The following is a 25,254-nucleotide window of genomic DNA, read 5'->3' on the forward strand; positions in this document are numbered from 1 at the left end:
GGTGACCAAACTGAGTGTGTCTAGATGAGGTGCTGAATGAGGATAAGCAGCATGTTGAGTACAACAGAGTTGTTGAATAGAGGCGTTGAATCTGGTCGACTACATTGATTTAATCATCCCATTTTTTGTGTGCATGCGTGGGTGCGTGCGTGCGTGTATCAGCTTGATCTCAGTGGAGTACCATAGGCTCTGGACGACTATGTTGTTTTAATCAACATTTTGTGTGTGTGTGTGTGTGTGTGTGTGTGTGTGTGTGTGTGTGTGTGTGTGTGTGTGTGTGTCAGCTGGATCTCAGTGCTGAGTAACAGTAAGCAGGAGGCGCTGAACGTGGCTCTGGACGAGCGGCGCACGGCCGGCGGGGAGAGCAGCGTGGAGGATCTGACGCGGGCCATCACTGATGACATCAGACGCATGCCCGGCAACCACGTCTGCTGCGACTGCGGTGCACCAGGTAATACACTCTCTCCGTAGGTGTGTGTGTGTGTGTGTGTGTGTGTGTGTGTGTGTGTGTGTGTGTGTGTGTGTGTGTGTGCGTGCTTTGTGAGACAGGGACCATATGTCTCTGCTAACTTTGTGTGAAAAAAGCCTGTGAGTGTCTGTGTATGTGTCTTTGTCTGTGTCTCTCTTTGGCTGTGTGAAAAATATTTTGGCTCCATAACTGTATGTTTAAATGTTCATGATTCTTTGTGAAGGAAGAGGTGTTTGTGTGAATGGCAGAAGAGGTGCATCAGTATGAAAATGTCAATACTTCAACTAATTCTGACTGGACTGTGACTGTGCAGAGAACAACAGACAGATAATTGAGTTGATGAAGTTCTTAAAGTAGTTAATTCTCAAATTTACTTTGCCAAATTGGACTCCACATTACTTGCTGACGGTCCAACTCCGTGTCTATTGAGCTAAATATTGAGCTATGCTACTTAATTATGTGTCGTGTTCCCTCTCACTGAAGTCCATGCCAGCATAATGTGGGCTGTGCCATGCTGTGTCTATCTCTTGGCTAGAAGTTAATTGAGAGTAAATGTTTGTTTTTGTCCTGCGTTCATAATCTCTCCCACACACTCTTTTGCCTGCCAGAATGACTTTGTGTTCTTCCTCAAACCCTGAAATGAGAAATGGATTGGGAATTAACTTATCCATTAGTGGCGGTTTGCCTGCTGTTAGATTATGAAACATGGTCATACATGCATATATACTGTGTATGAATCTATTATACACAAAAGCATTTTTTCATTGACTGCACAGAGAGAGAGCAAGAATATATTAATTATGCATAAATATGTAGTATGTAATTATTTTCCCTGATATGGTACAGCAGTTTTTCAAATGTGTGTCTGTGAGTGTGTATGTAGTACTGAAGTGGATGTATTTGTCATGTTTTGTTGCACAATATTCACCTAATCTCTGTATAGTTCTACTAATGTGTGTGTGTGCGTGTGCGTGTGCGTGTGCGTGTGCGTGTGCGTGTGCGTGTGCGTGTGCGTGTGCGTGTGCGTGTGTGTGTGTGCGGGTGCATGTGTGTGTGCGTGTGTGTGCGTTTTCCGTCTCCAGACCCAGAATGGATCTCGACTAACCTGGGCATCCTGACGTGCATCGAGTGCTCAGGCATCCACAGGGAGATGGGCGTCCACTACTCTCGTATCCAGTCCCTCTCCCTGGACAAGCTGGGCTCCTCCGAGCTGCTGGTGAGATGCCACACTGGCCAGGGCACACTGCTGCTCTCGTGTACACCCACCCCACTCACACACCTGCACAATAAGGTGTAATATGCACATTAGAACGTAAAAGAAAAGAAACCCCAGTCTGTGCAACTGGAATCTCCAGGGCCGAGTTGTTCGAAAAGTGTAATCTGGATCAGAATTATATGGATTTATAGGATTTGAAAATCCAATGTTTTTCCAGGATCAGGTAATGCATTTTACTTTTATGCCTATGTTTCCCTTTGAACAAGCATCTTCAAGATTTGATCCGATCCGATAGCCAAAATCCGATCGGATTACTTTTAAACAGCTGGGCCCAGATGATGAAAAAGAACCTTACATACGATCCTTCATATAAAAGGCAGAAGCAGTGGAATTAATCAGACTAGGGATGCTTCAAGTGTCAGGTACACTTTAAGCAGATGCAACTGTTCCATTGAAACACCACAGGATTAGGGTGAATTTGTAGCATGCACACACACACAGACACACAAAGACAGACACACACAGAGACCCACAGAGACAGACACACAGACAGACACACAGACACACACATACACAGACACACACACACACACACACACACACACACACACACACACACACACAGACACATACACACAGCATTAGTGAAGCAGAACGACTGGCATGGTGGGGGACACAAGCTGTCAAGGTCCCACCAGAGTGCCTGTGGCTGAGCTCTAAAGCTGCTGCGTTTGCTGGTGGGACTGGGCCCCTGTGTGTGTGTGTGTGTGTGTGTGTGTGTGTGAGAGAGAGAGAGAGAGAGAGAGGGAGAGAGAGGGAGAGAAAGAGAGAGAGATAGAGAGAGAGAGAGGGAGAGAGAGAGAGAGAGAGATAGGGAAAAGAGAGAGAAAAGAGAAGAGATAGAGAAAAGAGAGAGAAGTCTCTTCTCTCTTCTCCTCCCTGCTCCATCTCTCTCCACCTCTTCCACCAGCTGGCTATCAGCATGAGCGATAAACGGCAGCAGCTGGCCTGGAGGCTCCCTCCACCCCAGGCAACGCACCGGCACACGCGCATACACACACACACAGCCAGTCTGCCAGTCAGCCCTCAGTCCTGTTTAACGCAGTTTCATTCATGCATATCGTTAAAGTCCACTTGAATCAGGGTGACTCAGGAAAACATATTGAGATCCACTCTTTCTCTCTCTCTCTCTCTCTCTCTCTCTCTCTTGCCCTCTCTCTCTCTCTCTCTCTCTCTCACACACACACACACAGAGACTTACTGACTCAGCTTCCTTGCTCATGTGGAAATGCTTGTCTGCTCTTGCAGTTGGCAAAGAACGTGGGGAATTCTGGCTTTAACGAGATCGTGGAGGCCAATCTGCTGAGCCCCTCACTGAAGCCCAGAGCCGAGAGTGACATGTGAGTGATGAGCACCTGTCAAATTCCACTTAATGCTCCAAGTCTGTCTGTCTGTTTGCCTCTCTCTCTCTCTCTCTGCCTCCCTCCCTCTCTCCCTCCCTCTCTCTCACTCTCTCTCTCGCTCTCTCTCTCCCTCCCTCTCATGTTCTATCTCTCACTATCATTAAACTGTCTCTCTTTCCACCTACCTTACCCATTTCTCTTTCCCTCTTTCCATCTCTCCTTCAGTTTGTCTATACTTTTTTCATGTTTGTTTCTCTCCCTCTCTGTCTTGCCCCCTCTTTTACTCTCTCACTTCCTCACTTCCACTTCCTTCATCCCTCTCTTTCTCTCTCTCTCTCTCTCTCTCTCTCTCTCTTGGTCTCAGATCTCTGCTCCTCAATCACAGTCTCTATGCCACTCATCTGAGGGGCCATTTGGCTGATAACGTCATGAGTCATTCACCAGGTGCTGAAATCCGCAGCACGGACTAATGCCAAACAGATTCCGATGGCGCTAGCGCTGTTTTTCACGCCACCATCACTGCTTGATTCCCATCTCAATCTCATCCAAATCAGTGCACAAATTGCAGTATTTCAACAGCATTCATGATTGCTAGGTCATTGCTCATCCGCCTATCTCTGATTCTGCCTGTGCACTTTTGTGGCTGATACTGCCATTTCGCTTCTCATAATGATATACTTGAGAAACAAATCACATCCGGCAATGTTCCTGTTGTGGCCCCGGTCTTGGGAATCTCCGGCTTGTGTTCAGATGTGTTCTCCTTCAGATATATGTTGAGCTGGTAAACTACAATGAGATGAAGCGGACATTGTTGGCCTCAAAGTGGTGTGTCAAAAAGAGTGCGTGGGAAGCCTCTGTAGTTTTGGGCAGTGTTACAATGACCTCCAGCTGACTTCCCCCTCGGCAGAAGCCATGATGGAGGGATGACAGTGATGAAAGGCAGCATGCAAGAGGAGTCTCTCTTTGTTGATCTCTCTCTGCCTGTCTGTATGTCTCTCTCAAATTCAAATACAAATGGCTTTATTAGCTTGACTATTCTTTCTACAGTGTTGCCAAAGGATTGCTGTATAAAAATGATAACAAATGATTCTGATAATTAAAAGTAATTACAGAGACAGGGGGAAATCTCTATATTTTTCTTTCTTTCTTTCTTTCTATCTGTCTATCTATATTATATATATATAGATAGACAGATAGTGAAAATATATACAGTATATACAGTGAGGAGCACATGTATTTGATACAATGCTAAAACAGGAATATAAAATCATCATTTGACAATTGATCTTAATGCCTTAATTCAAAAAATGAGTAAAAATCAAACCGCCAAGGACACCAATTTTCTTTGTGATTGAAGAATGTATCGTAAATAGATAAATGTTTTCCTTAAATGCTAGGGGAAGGAAGTATTTGACCCCCTATGTAACCCTATGGGAATTTAACACATAGGGGCAGGCAGACTTTTATTTTTAAAGGCCAGCTATTTCATGGATCTAGGATATTATGCATCCCGATAAATTTCCCTTGGCCTTTGGAATTAAAATAGCCCCACATCATCACATTCCCTTGACCATAGCTAGAGATTGGCATGGTGCTTTTTCCAGTAGGCCTATTAGCCTGTTTGATTTGCATTGAGCTCAATGAGCATCAAACAGGCTAATAGGCCTACTGGAAAAAGCACCATGGCAATCTCTAGTTATGGTGAAAGGTGTATAATGATGTGGGGCTATTTTAATTCAAACGGCCAAGGGAACTTTATCAGGATGCACAATATCCTGAATCCATGAAATAGCTGGCCTTAAAAAATAAAAATGTGCCTGCCCCTATGTTAACCCTATGTGTTAAATTCCCATATGGTTACATTGGGGGTCAAATACTTCCTTCCCCCTAGCATTTAGGAAGAACATTTATTTATTTACGAAACATTCTTCGATCACAAAGAAAATTGGGGTACTTAGCGGTTTTATTTTTACTCAGTTTTTGAATTAAGAAATTAAGATCAATTGTCAAATGATGATTTTATATTCCTCTTTTTAGGCAACTTTAGCATGGTATCAAATACATTTTCTCCTCACTGTATATATAATCACACTTCCTCACATTCTGTTTTACAAAGAGCCTTGTGTACTATGGTCTCTCTCTGTTCAATTCCAATGTGCTTTATATGCCTGGCAAATCATATGCTGCATTGACAAAGCATTCACAGGAATACAGCTCTGGAAAAAATTAAGAGACCACTGCTCATTTTTCTGACATTCAATTTGCAGTGGTCTCTTAGTTTTGAATATGGCCATCAACTCATTTGAATGCCACTTGCTATAGCAACTGCAGGTTAACATCAGAAAAATGTGCAATGTGATTTCATTTCAACAGCTGTAATGGAGAATAAATGTATATCATATACACATACAAAAACATATCAAACCATATATCTGAGAGAGAGAGAGAGAGAGAGAGAGAGAGAGAGAGAGAGAGAGAGAGAGAGAGAGAGAGAGAGAGAGAGAGAGCAGCTGCCTTGTCTTTCTTCTCAGTAAAAGTCATATCTCATAGTTACTATTCTCTCCCAGTAGACTCCTCACCAGGGGGAAAACATGGCTACGTCTGCCTCTGGCTACCCATGCGTGTGTGTGTGCATGTGTGTGTGGATGCGCGTGGATGTGTGTGCGTGCGTGTGCACGCGCGTATGTGTCTGTGTCTCTGTGTGTGTGTGTGTGTGTGTGTGTGTGTGTGTGTGTGTGTGTGTGTGTGTGTGTGTGTGTGTGTGTGTACATGGGTGTGTGCTGTGAAAGTTGAGGTTTCTACAGATAGAAAGAGAACATAGACAACAAGTTCCATATAGAGACAGACAGCAGATCCAGAGACTAAGCTTATACCACATGACTTATCATCACTAGCCGCTTCCTTATTCTAGTTTATGTAGCATAAGCAAAAAAGAGACAAATTCTTCTTTTTTGCCAGACTGAAAAACAATTTCAGTTTCAGTTCATTATGCATATATGAAATTAGGGTCCTTTTCTAAAAGATGAATTGTGTTGTTACAGAGTTAGGTATACACTTGTCTGCAATGGCACAACTGAGTTGTATGTCAGTGGCACTTTCTAAATGAAACAAAATGTTATTATAACTGATTCAGCTGTCAGTAAGCAAACCAATGTCCCAGAGGGGAAGTGTGTGTGTGTGTGTGTGTGTGCGTGTGTGCGTGTGTGCGTGTGTGCGTGTGTGTGCGTGTGTGTGTGTGTGTGCAGGGTGTGTGTTTGCGCGTGTGTGTGTGTGCGCGAGCATGTGTGAGAGTCTGTGTGTGTGACAGTGACAGAGAGATATCTAGAGAGGTAGTAGGGGCTACATTTACTTGACTTTGTATTTGTCTATTTACTTTGTCTTGGTTCAGATCTTAATCCTGCCCCAGTGTGTCTAAGACTTAATTGCTCTTATCACAACCTTAAGGAGCCATACCCATTAGCTGCATGCCTGATGAACCCTCTGACGTCTTTAGAGTAAAGCTGTCTGCTGCTCAGCTCTCAGTGACCTGTGTGTGTGTGTGTGTGTGTGTGTGTGTGTGTGTGTGTGTGTGTGTGTGTGTGTGTGTGTGTGTGTGTGTGTGTGTGTGTGTGTGTGTGCGCAGGTCAGTGCGTAAGGACTATATCCTGTGTAAGTACATGGAGCTGCAGTTCGCCCAGCGAAGCGGCAGCTCCCCGGGAACGTTGCGCCGCTGCCTGCAGGATGCGGTCAGGAGCCGGGACATCTTCAGCCTGCTGCAGCTCTACGCCGAGAGACTGGACCTCAGCCTGCCACTACCCAGCCCACTGCAGGTGCACAACCACACACATGCACACACACACAGATGCACACACACACAGATGCACACACACACACACACACACAGACTCTCTCTCTCTCTCTCACACACACACACACACACACACACACACACACAGACAGACACACAGACTCACTCACGCACGCATACACACAGACACATACAGTACACAGACACACAGACATACACACGCAGACACACACACACACACACACATGCACACATACACATACACAGACACACAGACATACGCACGCAGACACACACACACACACAAATGCTCATGCTTGTACATGCACCAAGGTCACTTTTTAAATGTCCCCCTCCCCCGACCTTTTCAATCCCCCCAGTTTTCAGTTGTATCAAGCTGACGCTACAATCCATTTTGCTCAGTTGAATAGCTTTTTGACAATGTGACAGTGTCAAAGGCATGATCACATGTGAAAGGAACAGAATACAAAGGAATCACAGTGAATCATACACATGATTGCCAACCCCTAGCTGGGTGAGTGCACTTAAAGCTGTTATGCAAAAGCCTTCATTGCAGACACAGATGGCCATCAGCAAACAACAAGAGCTGTGGCATCTTACATCTAAGGCCCAGTTCACACCAAAGATCCACAACGAGATGAAACCGTTACAGAGGGAGTTGCAGCGGTGTGAATTAAATGTTGCACGTTGTTGTGCGCCTTTGCAAACCATCACAAAGCATTCACCATGCTAGTTGCAGTTGCAAGGTTTTGGTTTGGACCTCCCTTAAGGGAATAAAATGAAATGAAAAAAAGATTTAATTTAGCATAGCTTCCCATATATCTAGATAAGCGCTATATAAAATGTTGTTGTTGTCGTTGTTGTTGTTGTATACACACAATACTGTGTGTAGTGTGCAGTGAATACCAACCTTACTAGATGCTTAGTGGAGCTAAGTGCATGTTGTGCAGATGGTCATCGTGTTAAAGGGTTGAACTCAAAAGGGTTTGTCCAAAGATCCTTCATTAACCCTCTCTGGTTTGTCTTTGCTGAGCAGGAGAAAGGGGAGAGTGCTCTGCACCAGGCTGTGCTGCTGTCCGACCGCACCTCTCTACACATGGTGGACTTCCTGGTGCACAACAGGTGTGTATGAGGGGGATGACTGAGCTGGGTGGGCATGCCATGTCAGACAAATAGTTACTGGGACATGTACTGAAAGAGTGACAATAGTTTTTTTATACTATTTTATGACAAATTCATAGTAAGAGAATGGGTTTTTATATTTTTTTCCACTTACTTTACAGTAGCTGGTTGAATTAAATAATTATGTTTAAAGGTTATATGAAAAGTGCATAATAACTTGTACAAAGACTTTTTGGAATACACATTTTGTCCTTTCCTTTAAAGTAAGTTTTGTATAAAGAGCATGATTCAAATTCAGCTGATTGAAAAATACCATAATTCCGTGTTCTGTTTGATTCATTCTCGTCCCACAAAGTGCAGTGAATAGTGCATTTTCAGTTTTCAACCTTGCAAGATGACTCATTGAATACACACACCCTGCAGCCTCCAGAGAGTGCTGTTGGTATATATACAGTATGGTGCTGTTAGCTCGGGCTTCTCATCAGCTGCTTATCAGATGATCTCATTTGGAGGGGGTGGTAATGGACTGATTTCAAGATAAATAAATAGATGCATATCTCTTCTGAATTGGACTGATTAGATCGTGGGAGGATATGTGTTTTCAAGTGAATGTCACCCCACATGCACTCAGGGAAAGATTGAGCTTCTGGGTAATACTCTCTCGTCCTATAAAGTGCTCTGCTCATCCGGGGCAGAAACGTATTACATGATGACAGTGGGCACAAAAGAAGTTGATAAACCCTCGTAATGTCAGGGGGTTCTGCCAGTTATTCCAGGTGGACTCCATTGAAACTGTGTTGACTGTCATATATTATGGACCCTGGGCACCTCCTGCTGCTTCCTCTGCAGCTGTGGGTGCTGGACAGACAGAGTGTTGATTTGGCAGGAGTCAGGACAGTTTGGTGGTTTGGCGTTCATGTACTGTACTTGTGCGCTAATAGGCTAATAGAGCTATGCGGGTGTAGCAAGATGGCATCTTGTTTGTGGGTTAATTTGTTGGTCTGCTGGTTGAATTTCTGCCAAAGCCATTTTGCCTCACAGCTGTGTGTGTGTGTGTGTGTGTGTGCGTGTACGTGTGCGTGTGCGTGTGCGTGTGCGTGTGTGTGAACCTCAGCGACTGAGAAACACTGGAATGTGTGAGAGAGGAAACGTGGGGGGATCTGTGGTAATTTTGCCGGAACGTTCCCACCAGCTGTAGATTCTCAGCCCCTCTGACCCTCGGCCTGATCCACTGGCGTCTCGGGGGGGTCTCGGGGGCGCATCAGCGACTCTTAAAGGCTTTCCCGGAAATCCTATATAATGTTGATGTTTGTGTGAGATTGGAGAGGGATATGCTAAGAGTTAGGGATCAGAGACAGCAGCAGAGGAGGAGTGGGTGGGCGGAGGAAAAAGAGGACAATACATTGACATTTACACATTCTTACACTCTATGTAAAAGTCATTAACAGTATGCTGAATGTACATTTACCCCCATATGAACTTCAGTCACATCCTATTCATAATCCACAGGGTTTAGTATGACGGCGGTCCAGTCTTTGTAGCTGTAACAGCTTCAACTCTTCTAGGAAGGCTATCCTTAAGGTTTAGGACTGTGTTTATGGGAATTTTTGACCATTCTTCCAGAAGCGCATGTGTGAGGTCACACACTGATGTTGGACGAGGAGACTGGCTCTCAGTTTCCACTCTAAATCATCTCAAAGGTGTTCTGTTGGCTTGAGGTCAGGACTCTGTGCAGGCCAGTCAAGTTCATCCACACCAAACTCTGTCATCCATGTCTTTATGGACCTTGCTTTGTGCACTGGTGCACAGTCATGTTGAAACATCAGTGTGTGTTCACTCTGAATATAAGCCTACTCTACTGCTGTACCAGTTGGGCAGTTTGATTTGTTAGTTTCATTTGCTCCCTCTACTCTCCAATGATTCCAGAAAATCCATCTCTGTAGTTTACTAGAATTTGAGAGAGGTTTACCAGTGACATACTGTAGCTGGATGTCAATATTTACAACGCAGCCACTGGACAGATGTTTCAGGACTAAAGTGCCTTTTACTCTTTGCACACAGTATGTTATTTTCCACCGTGCTTGACTGCATTGGCATTGGACATCAGCTAAAAAGACAGGCATTAGAGACTTTGAAGCCCTTCTTGAAGACTACTTCTTCATGTCATTGTTTAGGTCTCTGTATTGTCATGTTGTAAACTAAAGAAAACATCAAACATCAAAGCGCTTGGCCATATAACGTTTGGCCAAGCACTCTAAAAAAGAAATACTGTAAGCGACTGAGTGAAGCCTGCTCCTACCACACAATCCTGTACAATAAAGCAAAGCCATGATGATGTAGCTCAGCACCCAGTTTTGTAGTGTATGTGACGGGAGTCCTCCCACCTGACTGTCGTCTCCTCTTGTCTCGTCCCCCAGCAACAACCTGGATGCGCAGACGATCCGCGGCAACACCGCACTGCACTACTGCTGTTTGCACAACAAGACCGAGTGCCTTAAGCTGCTGCTAAGAGCCAAGGCTAACACACACATCAGTGAGCAAGCTTCCTCTCCTCCCTCCTTTCACTTTTTAGTCATTTTTTTCCCCCATTACTATTCTGCCTCCCTCTCTCTCTCTTGCTCTCTGAGACTGTTTTGTCTCTTTCTTTCTTTCTTTCTTTCTTTCTTTCCTATCTTTTTCTTTTTCTGTTCTCTCTGAGTCACTCTCCCTTAACAGTTCTCCTGGCACAGTCTGAACATTTCTATTCAACGTTAATGAATACTTCATGTCAAAATCTGAGATTCTTCTTATTTCTCTTCTTTGGCTTATTGTTGGTATGAAGTTACAGTACTATTTCATCTTATGAAATACACTACCATGGTTACAAGCTCAGTCTGGAAACGTCATGTTTCCATGACCATAACTGAGCCTGTAGATTTGACGATGAACCCAATCCGCTTTCTGTTTGGTTGATGACTGGAGAGATAACTGCATGTGAAGACTTACATAACTTACAACTATGGGGTTTGCTTGGAAAACGAATGATAAAAAAAAGACAAAAAGAAAAAGAAGTCGTCGCAACTCCTCAGGCTACTGAGTGCATCAAGTCATTATGCGCCGAGCTGATCCAATCTGCTTCAATGTAATTCTGGCCAGTGTCCATAAATAACAAGCCTAACCCCAAGGATCCCTTATCGAGGGTTTCCAGACCTCAGAAGAGACAGCGGAAATTTGTGGCATGGCAGAGCCACGGCCAGGGTGGTGCCCCATCGGGTAATGAAGTAATTTGTTTAAAATAATGGGCAAGTTCATCAGTAATGAGTCCCGGCATGATCATAAATTGTTGCGAGGAGCACTTAAGTAATTGAAGTAGCTGTGAGGTCACAGAAATAAGTCATGAAAGGGAAGACGTTCTGCTGACTGAAGTTAAGCGGCCATGTCTGTGTAGCCTCAGGTTTTCTATTTCGCAAAAACCGCAAACGACATGGCGGGCTGTCGAGCAAACCCTAATGTTTTTAAGTGCTGACCAAATGAATGTTGAATTTATGACCAATGGTTAAGTGAACCTTAATCATTTCTCTTTGTGTGTATGTGTACTTCTATGCTTTGTACTGTATATGTGTGTGTGTGTGTGTGCATGTGTGTGTGTTTGATATTCATTTTGAATCATGTTTGTGTTTTTAGAGAACGAGGCAGGCGAGACTGGACTGGACTTTGCACACAAACTCAAACACTTTGACTGTGAGGAGCTGGTAAGTTGACCTTAAAGCCACCCAACATTGTGCCATCTTCAGTAGATACCTCTAAATAAAATAAGATAAGATAAGATAAGATAAAACCTACTTGCTACTTCACCCATTAAGCCTAACCAAAGCTATTCATTGACTTATAATAACTCACATTTTGTATGCTGACTCAAGGACTCATCTCCTTGCATTAAGGTCTAGACTCTGTATTTATCACAATGATGGCTGATAACAGCTTGTGTGTTGTTAATATAGCTGCTGTGGGTATGAAGAGGTTTTCCCTTAAGTGTATAGATCAATGCTGCCTCACGGCTAATGCATCATCTTTAGTGGTTAGAGAAAACAGGCTGTACAAAAAGTCTCCAAGGTTTTCATTTAGCAAAGTCTCCTTTCTTTCTCCCCTTGTTTCTCTCTGTCTGTCACACTATCTGTCTGTCTGTCTCTCTCTCTCTCTCTCTCTCTCTCCCTTTCTCCCTCTCTGCCTCTCTCTCTCTCTCCCTTTCTCCCTCTCTGCCTCTCTGCTTTCAACTACAGATAAAGCAGGCCCAGAATAACCAGTTTAACATGCATGTTCATGTTGAGTATGAATGGAGGCTGCGGCAGGATGATCTGTATGAGAGCGACGACGAGTTGGACGATAAGGTTGGCATCAGCGCACACATGCAAAATCAGTAACTGACCAGCTTGTGCCCCCTAGTGGAAAGCCATGTGCAGCACAGGCCAAGAGAAACTGTTGATTTTTTTTTCTGCTCTGGGTTTGTGTTTAGGAGTACATAATGAATATTTTGAAATGATTCTTTTTGTTACCTGTCCGAAAGGTCTTATATGCCTTTTATATTTATGCCTTTGAAGCATATAATGCCTAAAAATGCTGTGTACATTAGGGTTATATTGTCATGTCTGTTCTTGAACCAGAATGATCTCTCCTTTAGTCTCGGAACCTGTGTCTGACTTGGAAAGTTCTAGTGTAACGTAACGCTAACTCTATCACGCCCAGGTTGGCCCGGTGAAGAAAGAACGTTCCGGAGGCCGTCCCTTCAGCCTGTACCAGAGCAGCACGATGAGTCAGGACCGAGGAGGTGGAGGAGGAGGAGGAGGAGGAGGAGGAGGAGGCGGGGGACTCTTCAGCGTGGGCCGCAGACTGGCTTTGGGCCGAGACCACCGCAGGGAGGTGTTCGCAAGCCCCAGCTCTCAGACCCGCAGCCTGGACAGCCCCCCGCCGCCACCGCCCTCCTCGCCCGCACCCCCCCTGCCACCCAGGGTCAGAGGTGAGAGCTGCAGCTGACCAGCCTGTGTCTGGGGGTCACTGTTCAGACAGTCATACCCACGATTGCCACCAGGTGTCAGTAACAACGTGCGTCTGTGTGCAGCATGCCACACAAGTGGTTTCTCAACATTTCTTTTATCAGTTTATGGTTTTCTTTTTTGACGCATGATTAGAGAGTTGATGCAATCATTGGTGAACAGAAGTGAAAAACAAACAAGCTGCGACTGAGCTGTGGCATTTTCATGTGCTTGTCATTAGACAGCTTGACGTCTATGGCTGCATTGCTCTTGGGTAATCACAGCATGACTAATCTCCTACTGTCGCCTCTGCCTTTCCCAGTTATCTTTTTTTTTATCTTCCTTTATCTTGCTTTGCACAGTTCTGCTTCCTTATAGTAGATGTAAAGACAGAAGACAGATGTAAAGTGTAGTCGTGTTTACCTCATCACACCATGAGATCCCTCCCGGTCGCCCCACTTCCAGCAGTGCTCACACTTCAGCGTTGTAAAGCTGAGCATGTCCTCAAAGCAACTTTTTGAGTGATGTTGCTGGGCAGTGTCCCTGTGTATTGGTTTTCCGGCACATTCCCGATGATATTGAAACCATTTTTTTTTCCGGGGGAATTTTAATCATCATTCAATTTTTATAACCAGCCAGTCGGAACACAGTGTTCGCTGGTGTACACACTTGTTATGTTGTTGTTCGGCAGCATTGCTCAAAAAGTTGCCCCATGTGTCATCATCACCCAGATTCCGTAGGATTGAATATGTCTGGAACGCACCATTGTATTCACATGCTAATTTTAGCTGACTTAGCACAGAGCATAGTAGATGGGGTTTTTTTTACCTAACACCATAATAGTAATTTCTCTACATACTGTTGTTATTTCGTAATAACTTCTTAAATGTTTTAACCAAGCACATATTGTACATACAGTATAGCACCTTTTTAATGTGTCTTCCTCAGTGCCCAACGTGCCACCGCCTCCACCCCCCCTCAGTCCCCCTGAGGGCTGGACGGACGTCATCAGCAGCATGGGCAGTGGTGGGGGCATGGGTGGTGTCATGGGGGGCATGGGCGGCGGTGGTGGTGGTGGTGGTGGCATGGGGAGCAGTAAGAAGCGGACGCCACCCCCTCCGCTCATCATCCGGCACAAGCGCACCTACTCGGAGCCCACGCCCCAGCTGCCCCACAGTCCCCATGCCTCCAGGCACACACACGCCGGTGGGTAGCTATGGCACACTCACACACGCTTTGCACACACACACGCTTTGCACACACACCCGCTTTGCACACACACACACACACACACACACACACACACACACACACACACACACACTGCAGTCTGCACACACACATACACACACACACACACACTCACATACACTCACATAAACACCTACATACTCTGCACACATAGCATACCCTAGCACTGTTATCAACTCAAAATAGACACAGGAATTCACACACACACACCCTCACACCCACACAGTCAAACAGAGGACATCCATGTAGTAAAGTATTTTGCTGTTCTTTTTAAATGCTGACAAACACATGCCTTAGGTGCTGTGTCCACCAAACGCGTTTTTTGCGCCGACGGCGACACTTTTCAGCCGACCGCTTTTTGTCGCAGCGCTCAGAGCACTCAAAGTTGAAATCTGTTCAACTTTTAGAACAGCGCCGGGCTCGTCAATGGCACTTCTCGTTATAAACCGTCTTTGGTTTTGGTATAACTTAGCAACAATAAACACTTATCGAAGCGCCGAGAGAAGGAGGTTGAGGGTGCTCTGGCTGTGGACACAGCACCTTACTCTTCTCTTTGCTAGTTCTTGACTAGTTTAGTATCTGACTGCAGCGCTGTTTTCTTTCCCAGCCCTCGCTATTCTAACTACAACTTGTGTTGCTCTTATGTAGATTACGGTGTGCCTGTGAGTTCACGAGTCTTCAGCGGGCCAGATTCCTCTTTCCAGAAGTGTGGGTGAGTTTGCACAGGCACACATTCACATACACACACACACACACACACACACACACACTAGTGACAGAGACATGGGGTGCCTCTCAACATGCCTCCTCGATCCTCGAGGGGCGTTCCCACTGATCTATAGCTAACACTGGATAGACTATCCCATTGTTTCCCCCCCATCATTCTTAAAGGGATAATCCGGAGTGAAATGCACTTTAGATCAATTTTTCGGACTATTGGGAGTACATACGTTGAGTTGACACCAAAATCATGTCATTCGGATGTATTTTGAGAAAGTTCGAGCTCACCGTTTTTAGCCAAAACTCGTTAGCCTGGAGGTGACTCGGGCATGTCATTTCGCCGCTACAAAACGCTATTTTTATACCTCTTCTACTGTTCCAAACAACACTACACTTACGTGGTAGTGAGTAGAGGGTCCCTAAAGCCAAACCGAAGTATCCCCACGTCTTTATGTGGTCGGATAGAGAGTCCAGAATGAATTTAATCGAGTCAGTACCTTTCCGGAAATGTCGCTGTTGCAGCTGCCAACGCTATAACAACACTTTATTAACATTTCCGGAAAGGTACGGACTCGATTAAATTCATTCTGGACTCTCTATCCGACCGCATAAAGGCGTGGGGATACTTCCGAAAAATTGATCTGAAGTGCATTTCACTCCGGATTATCCCTTTAATGTAGATCAGTGAGGATCGAGGCATCGAGGAGCGAGGGAGGACGTATAAACGCTGCGAGGCGTTTATACGTCCTATGATGAGAGGCACCCATGAACTGCTGGTCTTCCTTGCCAGCCGTCGTGTCAGGAAATTGGAAACGGCTTCATCCTTGTCTGAGCCTCTAATGTTGTCACTGGGGATTAATGGGAGTATGGAGATCCAGCTGCTCAGACATGAGAGATGAACCGTCGCCGCGTCGCTCCTCGTCCGGCGGGCCCTAATCGAATAGCGCTTTGTCTTCCGCTTCTGTCAAGAGGCCGAGAGCGCGCGGATTCTTGACGGCGGATCTGCATCGCCTCTGCTGCTCATTGAGATGATTGACTGAGTGCTTGTGTTGCTCCAGTGAGTTGGTATCTTGCTGACGTATTTTTCTTTCTCCCTTGTAGCCCCGGATCTCCTAAATACACTGTGACGGCCCTCAACTCCCTTTCGGAGCTGCCCGAGCGAGGTACGTACGGTATGGCTCCCACTCCAACTCCCTCTCCCTCTGCCTGTCCCCACCACCTCACTCTCCACCTGTCTTATCTGTCTTGTGCTACGTGCTTTTCTTTTATGAGTTATATAAAAGTATATTACAGTAGGCCTACTGTCATCTCAGTGTTGGGTGTCAATGTCAGCAATCCAACCTGAGATTCAAGTATTGAGCTCATGAGTCATGTGTTATGAGTTGTGTGTTTTCTTTCCTCTCCTTGTGTGTGTGTGTGTGTCTGTCGGAATGTGGCAACAAGTTCATATAAGTTAATAACTGACTGTCATCACCGCAGTTAATGTAACCAGATTCTACATAGAATATTCTGTATACAGTGCATGTCATGTGTGTGTCATGGAGATAAAGGTAATAAAGGTAATAAATTAGTATTTTGTCAAAAGTATTGTATCAAAAGTGGAAGACCGGTTTGTGCACTGGTGTGCTCTTCCTTGATACCTGGTTTGGAGGTGCCTGAGCAAGGTGCGGCTCCTCACCGCCCACTGTCCACATCACATGTCTGGCTACATTTCTTTTTCATTCCTGTAATGGTAATTCAATGGGATGATTCAGCCTTATCAGATCATCTATAAAGACAAGATAAGCAGGATTATACAAGAGGATGTTGCCTGTTCGATTGCGCAGGCAAGAGTCCCGAACTTCCCTTTGTAAATGCCATAAAGTACTTGTGTAGTTTTTATACACATGTTTCCCATAATATGTGAGGTATAAAAGGTGTGTGTGTGTGTGTGTGTGGTGTTTGCTTACGCCCCTCATAACATGGCAATGAGTTCAATTACTGGCTGTCATCACAGTTGTTACATATTCTCTACAGAACGTTCTGAACAGCTATATATCCTGTGTGTGTGTGTCTGTGTGTATATGTGTGTGTGTGTGTGTGTGTGTGTCTGTGTGTCTGTGTGTCTGTGTGGTGTAAGGGATAGAATGATAAATTAGAATATTATGTCAAAAGTCCAAAAATATTCCAAAAGGGATGTTTACTTTGTCTGCTTTTCCTGATAACCAGTTCTGTGTTTTCCATCTCAAACTGTGGTCGCACTTCAGCTTGAGAAAACAAAGATAGCAGATCTGGAATTTTTTTTTACCCTAACAGCCTTAATCCATGACAGCCTTGTTCCATGACATTTTTTGACTTCCACCGCCGGCATCCGAGTTGGATGCTTACTTTTCTCCCTCCTATTATGCTGCGAGCGCCGCCGATGAATGACGGCTCGGTGAGGACTTCATGAGAGTTCCAGAGCGTATAGGGCTCGGCTGGCCTCGGCGGCTTAAGTCGGGCCGGAGCTGCTGGTCACTGGTGAAAACACGGCCTCTGCAGACGGCCCAGGCTCCAAGAGTGGCAACAAAAACAGCCTGGTCCGGGAGGCACCACACCAGGCTGTTTTGGTTGCTGTTTCTGGAGCCTGGGCCGTCTACAGAGATGCGGTGTATTCAGGTGACCGGCATCTAGCAGATTGTGAGGAGATGTTTTGCTGTATTGGACAAAAATTTTTTGGCTTAAAACCCGCATAATAGCCTAGGTGCACAAAAGGCTCTTCCTGTACACTCAGTTATTTCCGGTGGAAATTAAACTGTTGTAACAGCATCTTCTGTTATATTATGCTCGTTAAATCTTCCACTCTGACACGGAATATCTTGTTCAACTAATAATAACAATTTCAACACGTATAAATCTTTCTTTGTCGTAACGTGCTGATTCCCAGGTGCAGCATCCAACGGGGTCCGTGTAGACACTAATTGCATTACCAATAGCTGCAGGCTCAAACACACCTGGCTCCACCGGAAACAAACGAGCGTACAGAGAGCCTTTCCTGCATGTAGCGTATATCGCTTAGAGCACCTTTAAGTCCTCTTCTCTTTTTGTCACTAGTATGACGTGGTTTCTCCTCCAGTCTGAAAAAAAAAATTCCCCTTCTTTTTTCTTCTGCGTCTGCGTGTGCTAGGGTTTGTGTCTTTCTGTGTGTGAGTGTGTGTGTGTGTTGTGTGTGTGTGTTAAACCAAAGCCTGAATCCAGGTCAAGTGTACCCCATCATCAAGAGTCTCATTCAGTGATTCCACATGCTGAGTGTTTCCACACAGAGGAGGGGCAGAGCGGGGCGTCCTGAGTGAACACAGATGTGAGCGCCACAGGTGGACGGAGGATGTCCGGCATTTCCTCAGCGCCCCTTAGTGCTCTGGGATACTCGCTAACAGGCTCCTTTTTTTTTGTGGGTAGTGGTTTCCAAAGGCCTTCATCAGTCACCGACCAACAGACAGACATTCCTCTCCTCTTATCCATGATGAATCATGTGGGGACAGCTCATTCTGTGAGAGTTAACCATCTACACTATATTGCCAAAAGTATTCGCTCATCTGCCTTGACTCACATATGGACTTCAGTCACGTCTCATCCTTAATCTACAGTACTGGTGTCATGTTGGAAAAGGAAGGGGCATTCCTAGAGCTGGGCTTGGCCCCTTAGTTCCAAAGAAAGGAACTCTGAATGCTTCAGCATTAACCAAGACATTTTGGTTACATTATTACATGCTCCCAACTTTGTGGGAAGTTTGGGGATGGCCACGTCCTGTTCCAACATGACTGCACACCAGTGCTCAAAGCAAGGTCCATAAAGGCATGGATGACAGAGTTTGGTGTGGACGAACTTGACTGGCCTGCACGGAGTCCTGACCCTCGACCCAATAGGTGTCATCAGTGTGTGACCTCACAAATGCGCTTCTGAAAGAATGGTCAAAAAATCCCATAAACACAGTCCTGAACCTTGTGGAAAGGTTTTCCCAGAAGAGTTGAAGCTGTTATAGCGGCAAATAGTGGACCCATTTCATCATAAACTCTATGGATTAAGGATGGGATGTGACTGAACTTCATATGAGTCAAGGCCAGTGAGCGAATACTTTTGGCAATATAGGGTGTTTGGCCACACAGCAGGACAATAGAAAGCAGAGCCAGCATGTGTGTGTCTCGTTACTGGAGGAAGTCTGCCATTGCGACATCAGAGAGAAAACTGAACTGAAAACTGAGCAGACAACTTGGGCCCCTTTCAGACGTACACAGGGATCTGGACATAATCTAGATGTTACGCAGGTGTGCTGTATGTCCGCGTTATCGGACCTAGACATCACCTGGGCCTGATCCAGACTCAGTACTACTGTAGAGGGCAGATGAGGATGCCACAGAGATGAACATATGTTCTATTGCGTGAGATCCAGGCACAGTGGCATTTAGTCTGTTTGAATATGTTTGAATGTGACTCTGTTGTGTCAATATTGATCCGTGGATGTATTGACCTAGGTGCTCTGTGCAAATAGAATGATACCGGAGCTGCAAGTGGCAGTAAACATTAATGCACACAATTCCCTAACCCAGATAAATGCTAATTGTGTGTGTGTGTGTGTGTGTGTGTGTGTGTGTGTGTGTGTGTGTGTGTGTGTGTGTGTGTGTGTGTGTGTGTGTGTGTGTGTGTGTGTGTGTGTGTGTGTGTGTGTGTGTGTGTGTGTGTGTGTGTGTGTGTGTGTGTGCGTGTGTGCGTGTGTGTGTTGTGTTCCTCTGCTGCAGGCTATCGACCAGATGGCGACAGCGGGGGCGTCTCCTCGTCCCACCTGCTCTACCAGACTCCGCTCCACCACTCGGCCAGCGGCAGCAGCAGTGGCGGAGGAGGAGGAGGAGGAGGAGGAGGAGGCCTGGGCCACGGCCCCCCGCTCTCCCCCACCACCCCCCGCTCCTTCAGCCTGGAGTCCAACGGCTCCTCCTCGTCTTCGTCCTCGTGTCACCACGGCAACACGCCACATCCGATGCCGCGGAGATCGCTGGTGTGTGACCCTATTACCACCCAAGCCGATGCGCACACACACACACACACACACACACACACACACACACACACACACACACCCTTGTCTCACTTCCTCATTGCTGGGTAAATCATCCCACCAGATCTGGTTTAGATGGAAAAGGAGCAAATTTATTTGTAACTATTTCCTTAGAGACCACAGCGTATCTCCTCCAACTTCACATAGTAACACAGTGTTGACACATACCTTTAAAAACCTCAGTAATTCCGCAAGATATTCCAGTGTGACAAGTGTATCACTGTTACTGAACTGTTGAAATCACCACGCTACACCGCACACCTTTGCTCAAACTCCTTTGATATTTTCAATGTAAACATGAGCTGTGAATAGACTATTGTCTCTGCCATAATGTGACCTGTGTGGTGTATGTATGTGTGTGTGTGTGTGTGTGTGTGTGTGTGTGTGTCTTTGACTGATGAAGCCAAAACTGCTGTGAGGGAAGCATGGCACTTATATATCTTTGCCGTTTGTCAAAAGAGTAAATGTGACCTAATTATGAGGGTAGGCTTGAATAGACTGGTTGTGTACGTAATGTGACCCTGGTGTGTGTGTGTGTGTGTGTGTGTGTGTGTATATGGGGATGTGGGTGTGTCTTTGACAGATGAAGCCAAAGTTGCGGCGTGTGAAGGCCATCTACGACTGTGTGGCTGACCACCACGACGAGCTCACCTTCCACGAGGGCGAAGTCATTGTGGTGCTGGCAGAGGAGGACGCTGATTGGTGGGTAGGTACCGAGCCAAAGCAGACTGGTGGATAGGCACTGAGAGAATGTCCTTGTTGGAATGCATCGCGTGGCCAGAAGTAATAGATGGATGAGATCACTGTTGTAGTAGTGCACTATTGTAAGTAATGGCATTAAAGTCCGAGAGCTTAGTGCTGTCCCTCTCCAGGTCACTCCAGAGCTGTGGCTCAGATGCTGCCTGGTACTCCCTGAGCCGTCTGTCTGTCCGAATGCAACGTATTGAGGTCACTCTGGGGGCTATTTGAGCTCTGCTGTTGTTATGGGTAGGGAGGCTAGCTGATCTTTCTAAAATTATTTAGTCACATTTCTAGACACACACACAACCTCCCCATGGATCCTTGGGCTCTCTTGCCTGTCCCTATGCTAAGTTACACTTCCCGTTTTCTTTTGTAGAGAGAGAGTGAGTGAGAGAGAGATGCACAAACACACACACACACACACACACACACACACACACACACACACACACACACACACACACACACGATACACACAGGATATCTGTCTTGACGCATGCATAAACATAAACACACACACACACACACATACAAATACATCTACTCACACAAACCTGGGCTCCCTGTTTCAGTTTCTTTCTTCTCTCTGTCTTTCTATCTATCTATTTCTATTGGTCTCTCTCTCTCTCTGTCTGTCTGTGTCTCTCTCTGTCTTTTTCTCTGACACACACACACACACACACACACACACACACACAGCTTGTAGAGGCAGAAGTGGAAACGGTAGCAGTTGCAGTGTGGTGAATGGAATATGTGGGCAGCTGTGCGCCTGTCTGTCTGCAGTTCTCTTCCGGACGGAGGCGTCTGCATGAGCGCCCTGCAACCGCTCTCGTGCACCTCTCTACTCCTACGGATTGTGCAACTCAAATTACTGTTCGAGGCCACAGAGAGATTATTATCTCTAAGCATTATTATCTCTAACTTTTAAACTTTAAAATCAACTTTTTTTTAAAGACGTCTCTCTTAATGCTTTCAGTTTCTTGATGTTGTATTTCTACCTATCCTATCAGCAACGAGTAGGCCTAGCTGACAATGTATCACATTATCGATATCCCTGAAGCACTGATCAGGAGGGCTTTCTGTCTTGTCCTCCAGTCCACTTTGCCTGCTTGGGGAACTACAGAGCTGTGAGCGCACAGTGGGTTGGGGAGGGAGGGAGGTTGCAGGAAGAGAGGGGGAGGGGGGGGGGGGGCGCCTTCACAGGAAGGGTGGGAACGTCTCGACTGCCCAGGAAAGGAGTGCCACTTTTAGCACGCATGTAGAGGGTGGGAGCTGAACTGCTGAGTGAGAATAGAAAATAAGGGTGGTATACTGTGTGTGGCTTTGTGACCAGAAAGGTTTTTGATATGTGTGTACCGTCGTGGTTTACTCAGAACTGTACTTGGGTGTGAGTGTGTGTGTGTGTGTGTGTTTGCGTGCGTGTTATCAAATCCTTACCATCAGCTTTTGCACAATGCACCTACAACTTGCATCACCGTTGTGTGTGTGTGTGCGTGTGTGTAAGAGAGAGAGACCCTATCCTAGTATTTGACTCTGTCTGACCCAATCTGTCTGCACCGTCTGGCCTCAGCTTCACCGACTCCCTTGTGTCTCTGTCTCTCTTTCTTTCTTTTCTCTCTCTCTCTCTCTCCCTCTCTCCCCTCTGTCAGCACGGCTATGTGGAGGGCCAGCCCAACAAGAGAGGGCTCTTTCCCGCTTCTTTTGTCTCCTCTCTGGCTGAGTGACGCACGGCCTGGAGGAGGAGGAGGAGGACAGACGACGACGACGACTGCCCTCGGCTGGCACCGCTTCCCTGGGAACGGACACAGGGGAGCCTCCATGCGCCCGGGGCTCCCGGGGCCGCTGAAAGGACAGCGGAACAAAAGCCGCTACACGCCACAGTCCCCCCCCCCCCCCCCTTTCCAGGTGGTGCTCCGGGAAGATGAGCCGAGCCGATACGGGAACCCTACGGGAGGCCTCTCGGCAGCCCTGAGAGCATTTCAACAGTTACTTGAAGCGAAGTGTCCGCCAGCCAGTCTGTGTGGAAACCAGTGCTTGCATACACATCACGGCGTTGTCAATGCAGCTGATGGTGTTTTCCGAGAACAATAACAAAAAAATGTGAAAAGAGTGTGTGATGATCACTACAAGAAGTCCAAAACGTGTTTACACGTTAGAAGTGTGCTCCATGTGAATGTTATAAAATAGAGTGGAGAAATAATATATATATACATATATATATTTATTTTCTGTTGTTATAGTGTGAGAAAGTGAAAGTCTGTGTCATCCTTCTTGAAATGTAAATGTGTAGATTGAAGATTTTAAAAAGTAAATGTGCATTCTAGGACGTGGTGGACTTGGACTGAATCAAGCCAAAATGATGAGCACACAGTTACACCTGTGTCAGCCGAGAATGTTTGTCTTTGCTTGTTGGTCTTGTTTTACATTCCGTATCCTCACTGCACTTAAGGAAGTAGATAACAAAGAATCCCCTGTACTTCACGGAAGTTCATGTTACACATTGCATTGCATTCCTTTACATTATATTTCTAACCAAAACCTAGAGCCTTCCACCAACTCAAATTACATCTACAGTATTAACACTGTCTAACACAACTAGGGCATTGCCGTCATTAAGTATTAAGTATGTACTACCTAAAGACAACTCATTTTGAGTGGATCTAAATAGGCTCTAAGCTATGTAGATAGCACACAGACACCACTGGGATAGGGATAGGTCTCTTTATTACACAGGAACCACAGTGTGATCATGGACAGTGCCGGTGAAAACACAAAAACATCAACAGTGTCAGTATCAATAAACTCAGATACATGCACGCAAACTCCCATATCAGTTAGTATAGGAGGGTGTGCTTGTAAAACAGGAACAGAAAGATTTAAAGTTTCTCTTCTATTTTAGAGTTATTTTTTGCCAAGGTCTCTGCAGTTCAAATTCTTTTGTTTGCGGTGTCCTCCTCAGCTTCCCTGTGTTCACAGTTCCTATCATTGTTAGCCCGTGGCAAGGAAACTGAGTCTGTTTGGCTGTTTTTCTTTTTTGTTTTGGTGACCGGTTTCCTTTAATGATACTTGAATTGTGCCCCTAACACACAACACCTTCACTCATGTGAGTGTTCACATGTCTGCAGGCATGAAGCCTGTTGGACATGTGATATTATTTTTCTACTTCCTTGCACAATAGCACTCCAGGAATGGGTAGAAGATGTCCTGGTCTGTGATTAATTGCTGTAATCTATATATATTGTAAATGAAGAATGAACATGACCATTATTTGCTATTTTCTAAATTATTGGATGGAGAATATGGACGCAGTTTTATTTTATTAAACCAGTGACGAAATGTACTTGAGCCAGATGTTCTAGCATTTTAGCCTGTATCTTATGATTAGACAGTTTACATGGTCTCTTTCTTTTCATGACTTGACATTCTGTACCCGGTACCCTTTGTAAGTGTAAATTTCACAAAATTGTGTTTTCGTTTTTTGTTTTCTGTTTTGAATAGGCACTTTTTTTTGTCTGTCAGAATATTTTAATATGGATTATATTATCACACTTATTAAAAGTGACATGAACAACAAATATTTGTTTTGACCTTGACTACATTGGTCATTGTGAATTGATGTTGAGAGGTGATTGATATAAAGCAATATATGACAATTTACATTCATATTAAACAAACATACAAACAAACAAAAACAACAACAACAAATATATATCGGAACAACACCTATCATTGGCCTCTTACGTGTGTATGTGTCGCTTAATATTAATTAAGATGGCGGATTTGTAAAAAAATGCAAGCACCCACACCATAAGTGTACCTAAATTAGCTAAACAGTGTTGTAAGGCTGCGTGTACAAAAACCGCTCCAGTGGAATTTTGATTTGCCACGAGAATTCTGGGTCTAACCGTTGATGTACAGTGTGACGAAAAGCCAGCACTAATCTCCGAGCGTGATAAACAAAATCAGATATTTCAGGAGGTAAAAACTCTGGTAAGAACCAAACCAGATTTTGTTAAAATCTACACAACTATGGCTACTGAAAAATATAAGATTAATTTATCAAATCTTATTTTGAGGCATTAAAAAACATCATTGTTTCAGAATTTTCAAACGAAAAAGGCGAACATTGGTGTTGTAACGATATGTATATATATATATAAAACACACGAAATAAAAAAAAAATTGACTTTTACGAAAAAGACATTCTCAACTGTATCAAGTTTCATGGTGTTTCACAGTCCTCGTTTGTTTATTGAGGGGATTTAATCAAGACATTTGACATCATAAATTCCGATTAATCCCCACTGGTATTTGAAGTCCAGGGGCCCTCATGTAGATCATGTTGGGCAAAGTGCAACGTCTGTCAACAACAAGCAAAGTGGGAGCATTGATCTGCCCCTCAAAGTGTAAGCATTAGTTCTGACCTATGGTTTTAAATGAGCAAACT

The 25,254-nt window shown here is 45.1% G+C and overlaps 1 protein-coding gene across 2 annotated transcripts in view; it reads left to right on the top strand.

The window, feature by feature from the left end:
- The window catches only part of unm_sa1614 (un-named sa1614), a 71,558-nt gene extending 46,762 nt beyond the window's left edge, over positions 1 to 24,796 (top strand). For both annotated transcript variants that reach the window (XM_062546000.1, XM_062546001.1), the window contains 15 exons: positions 285 to 451; positions 1,552 to 1,685; positions 2,994 to 3,085; positions 6,711 to 6,897; positions 7,933 to 8,018; positions 10,436 to 10,551; positions 11,682 to 11,749; positions 12,278 to 12,385; positions 12,741 to 13,011; positions 13,976 to 14,233; positions 14,927 to 14,990; positions 16,100 to 16,161; positions 19,753 to 20,006; positions 20,650 to 20,772; positions 22,457 to 24,796. In XM_062546000.1, the coding sequence (XP_062401984.1) occupies positions 285 to 451; positions 1,552 to 1,685; positions 2,994 to 3,085; positions 6,711 to 6,897; positions 7,933 to 8,018; positions 10,436 to 10,551; positions 11,682 to 11,749; positions 12,278 to 12,385; positions 12,741 to 13,011; positions 13,976 to 14,233; positions 14,927 to 14,990; positions 16,100 to 16,161; positions 19,753 to 20,006; positions 20,650 to 20,772; positions 22,457 to 22,531 (2,065 nt within the window). In that variant the 3' untranslated portion in view covers positions 22,532 to 24,796. The remainder of the gene's footprint in view (positions 1 to 284; positions 452 to 1,551; positions 1,686 to 2,993; positions 3,086 to 6,710; positions 6,898 to 7,932; positions 8,019 to 10,435; positions 10,552 to 11,681; positions 11,750 to 12,277; positions 12,386 to 12,740; positions 13,012 to 13,975; positions 14,234 to 14,926; positions 14,991 to 16,099; positions 16,162 to 19,752; positions 20,007 to 20,649; positions 20,773 to 22,456) is intronic.
- The last annotated feature ends 458 nt before the right edge of the window (positions 24,797 to 25,254 follow it).

Source organism: Sardina pilchardus, chromosome 9 (genome assembly GCF_963854185.1).
Source record: "Sardina pilchardus chromosome 9, fSarPil1.1, whole genome shotgun sequence".
NCBI classification, from domain to species: Eukaryota; Metazoa; Chordata; class Actinopteri; order Clupeiformes; family Clupeidae; genus Sardina; species Sardina pilchardus.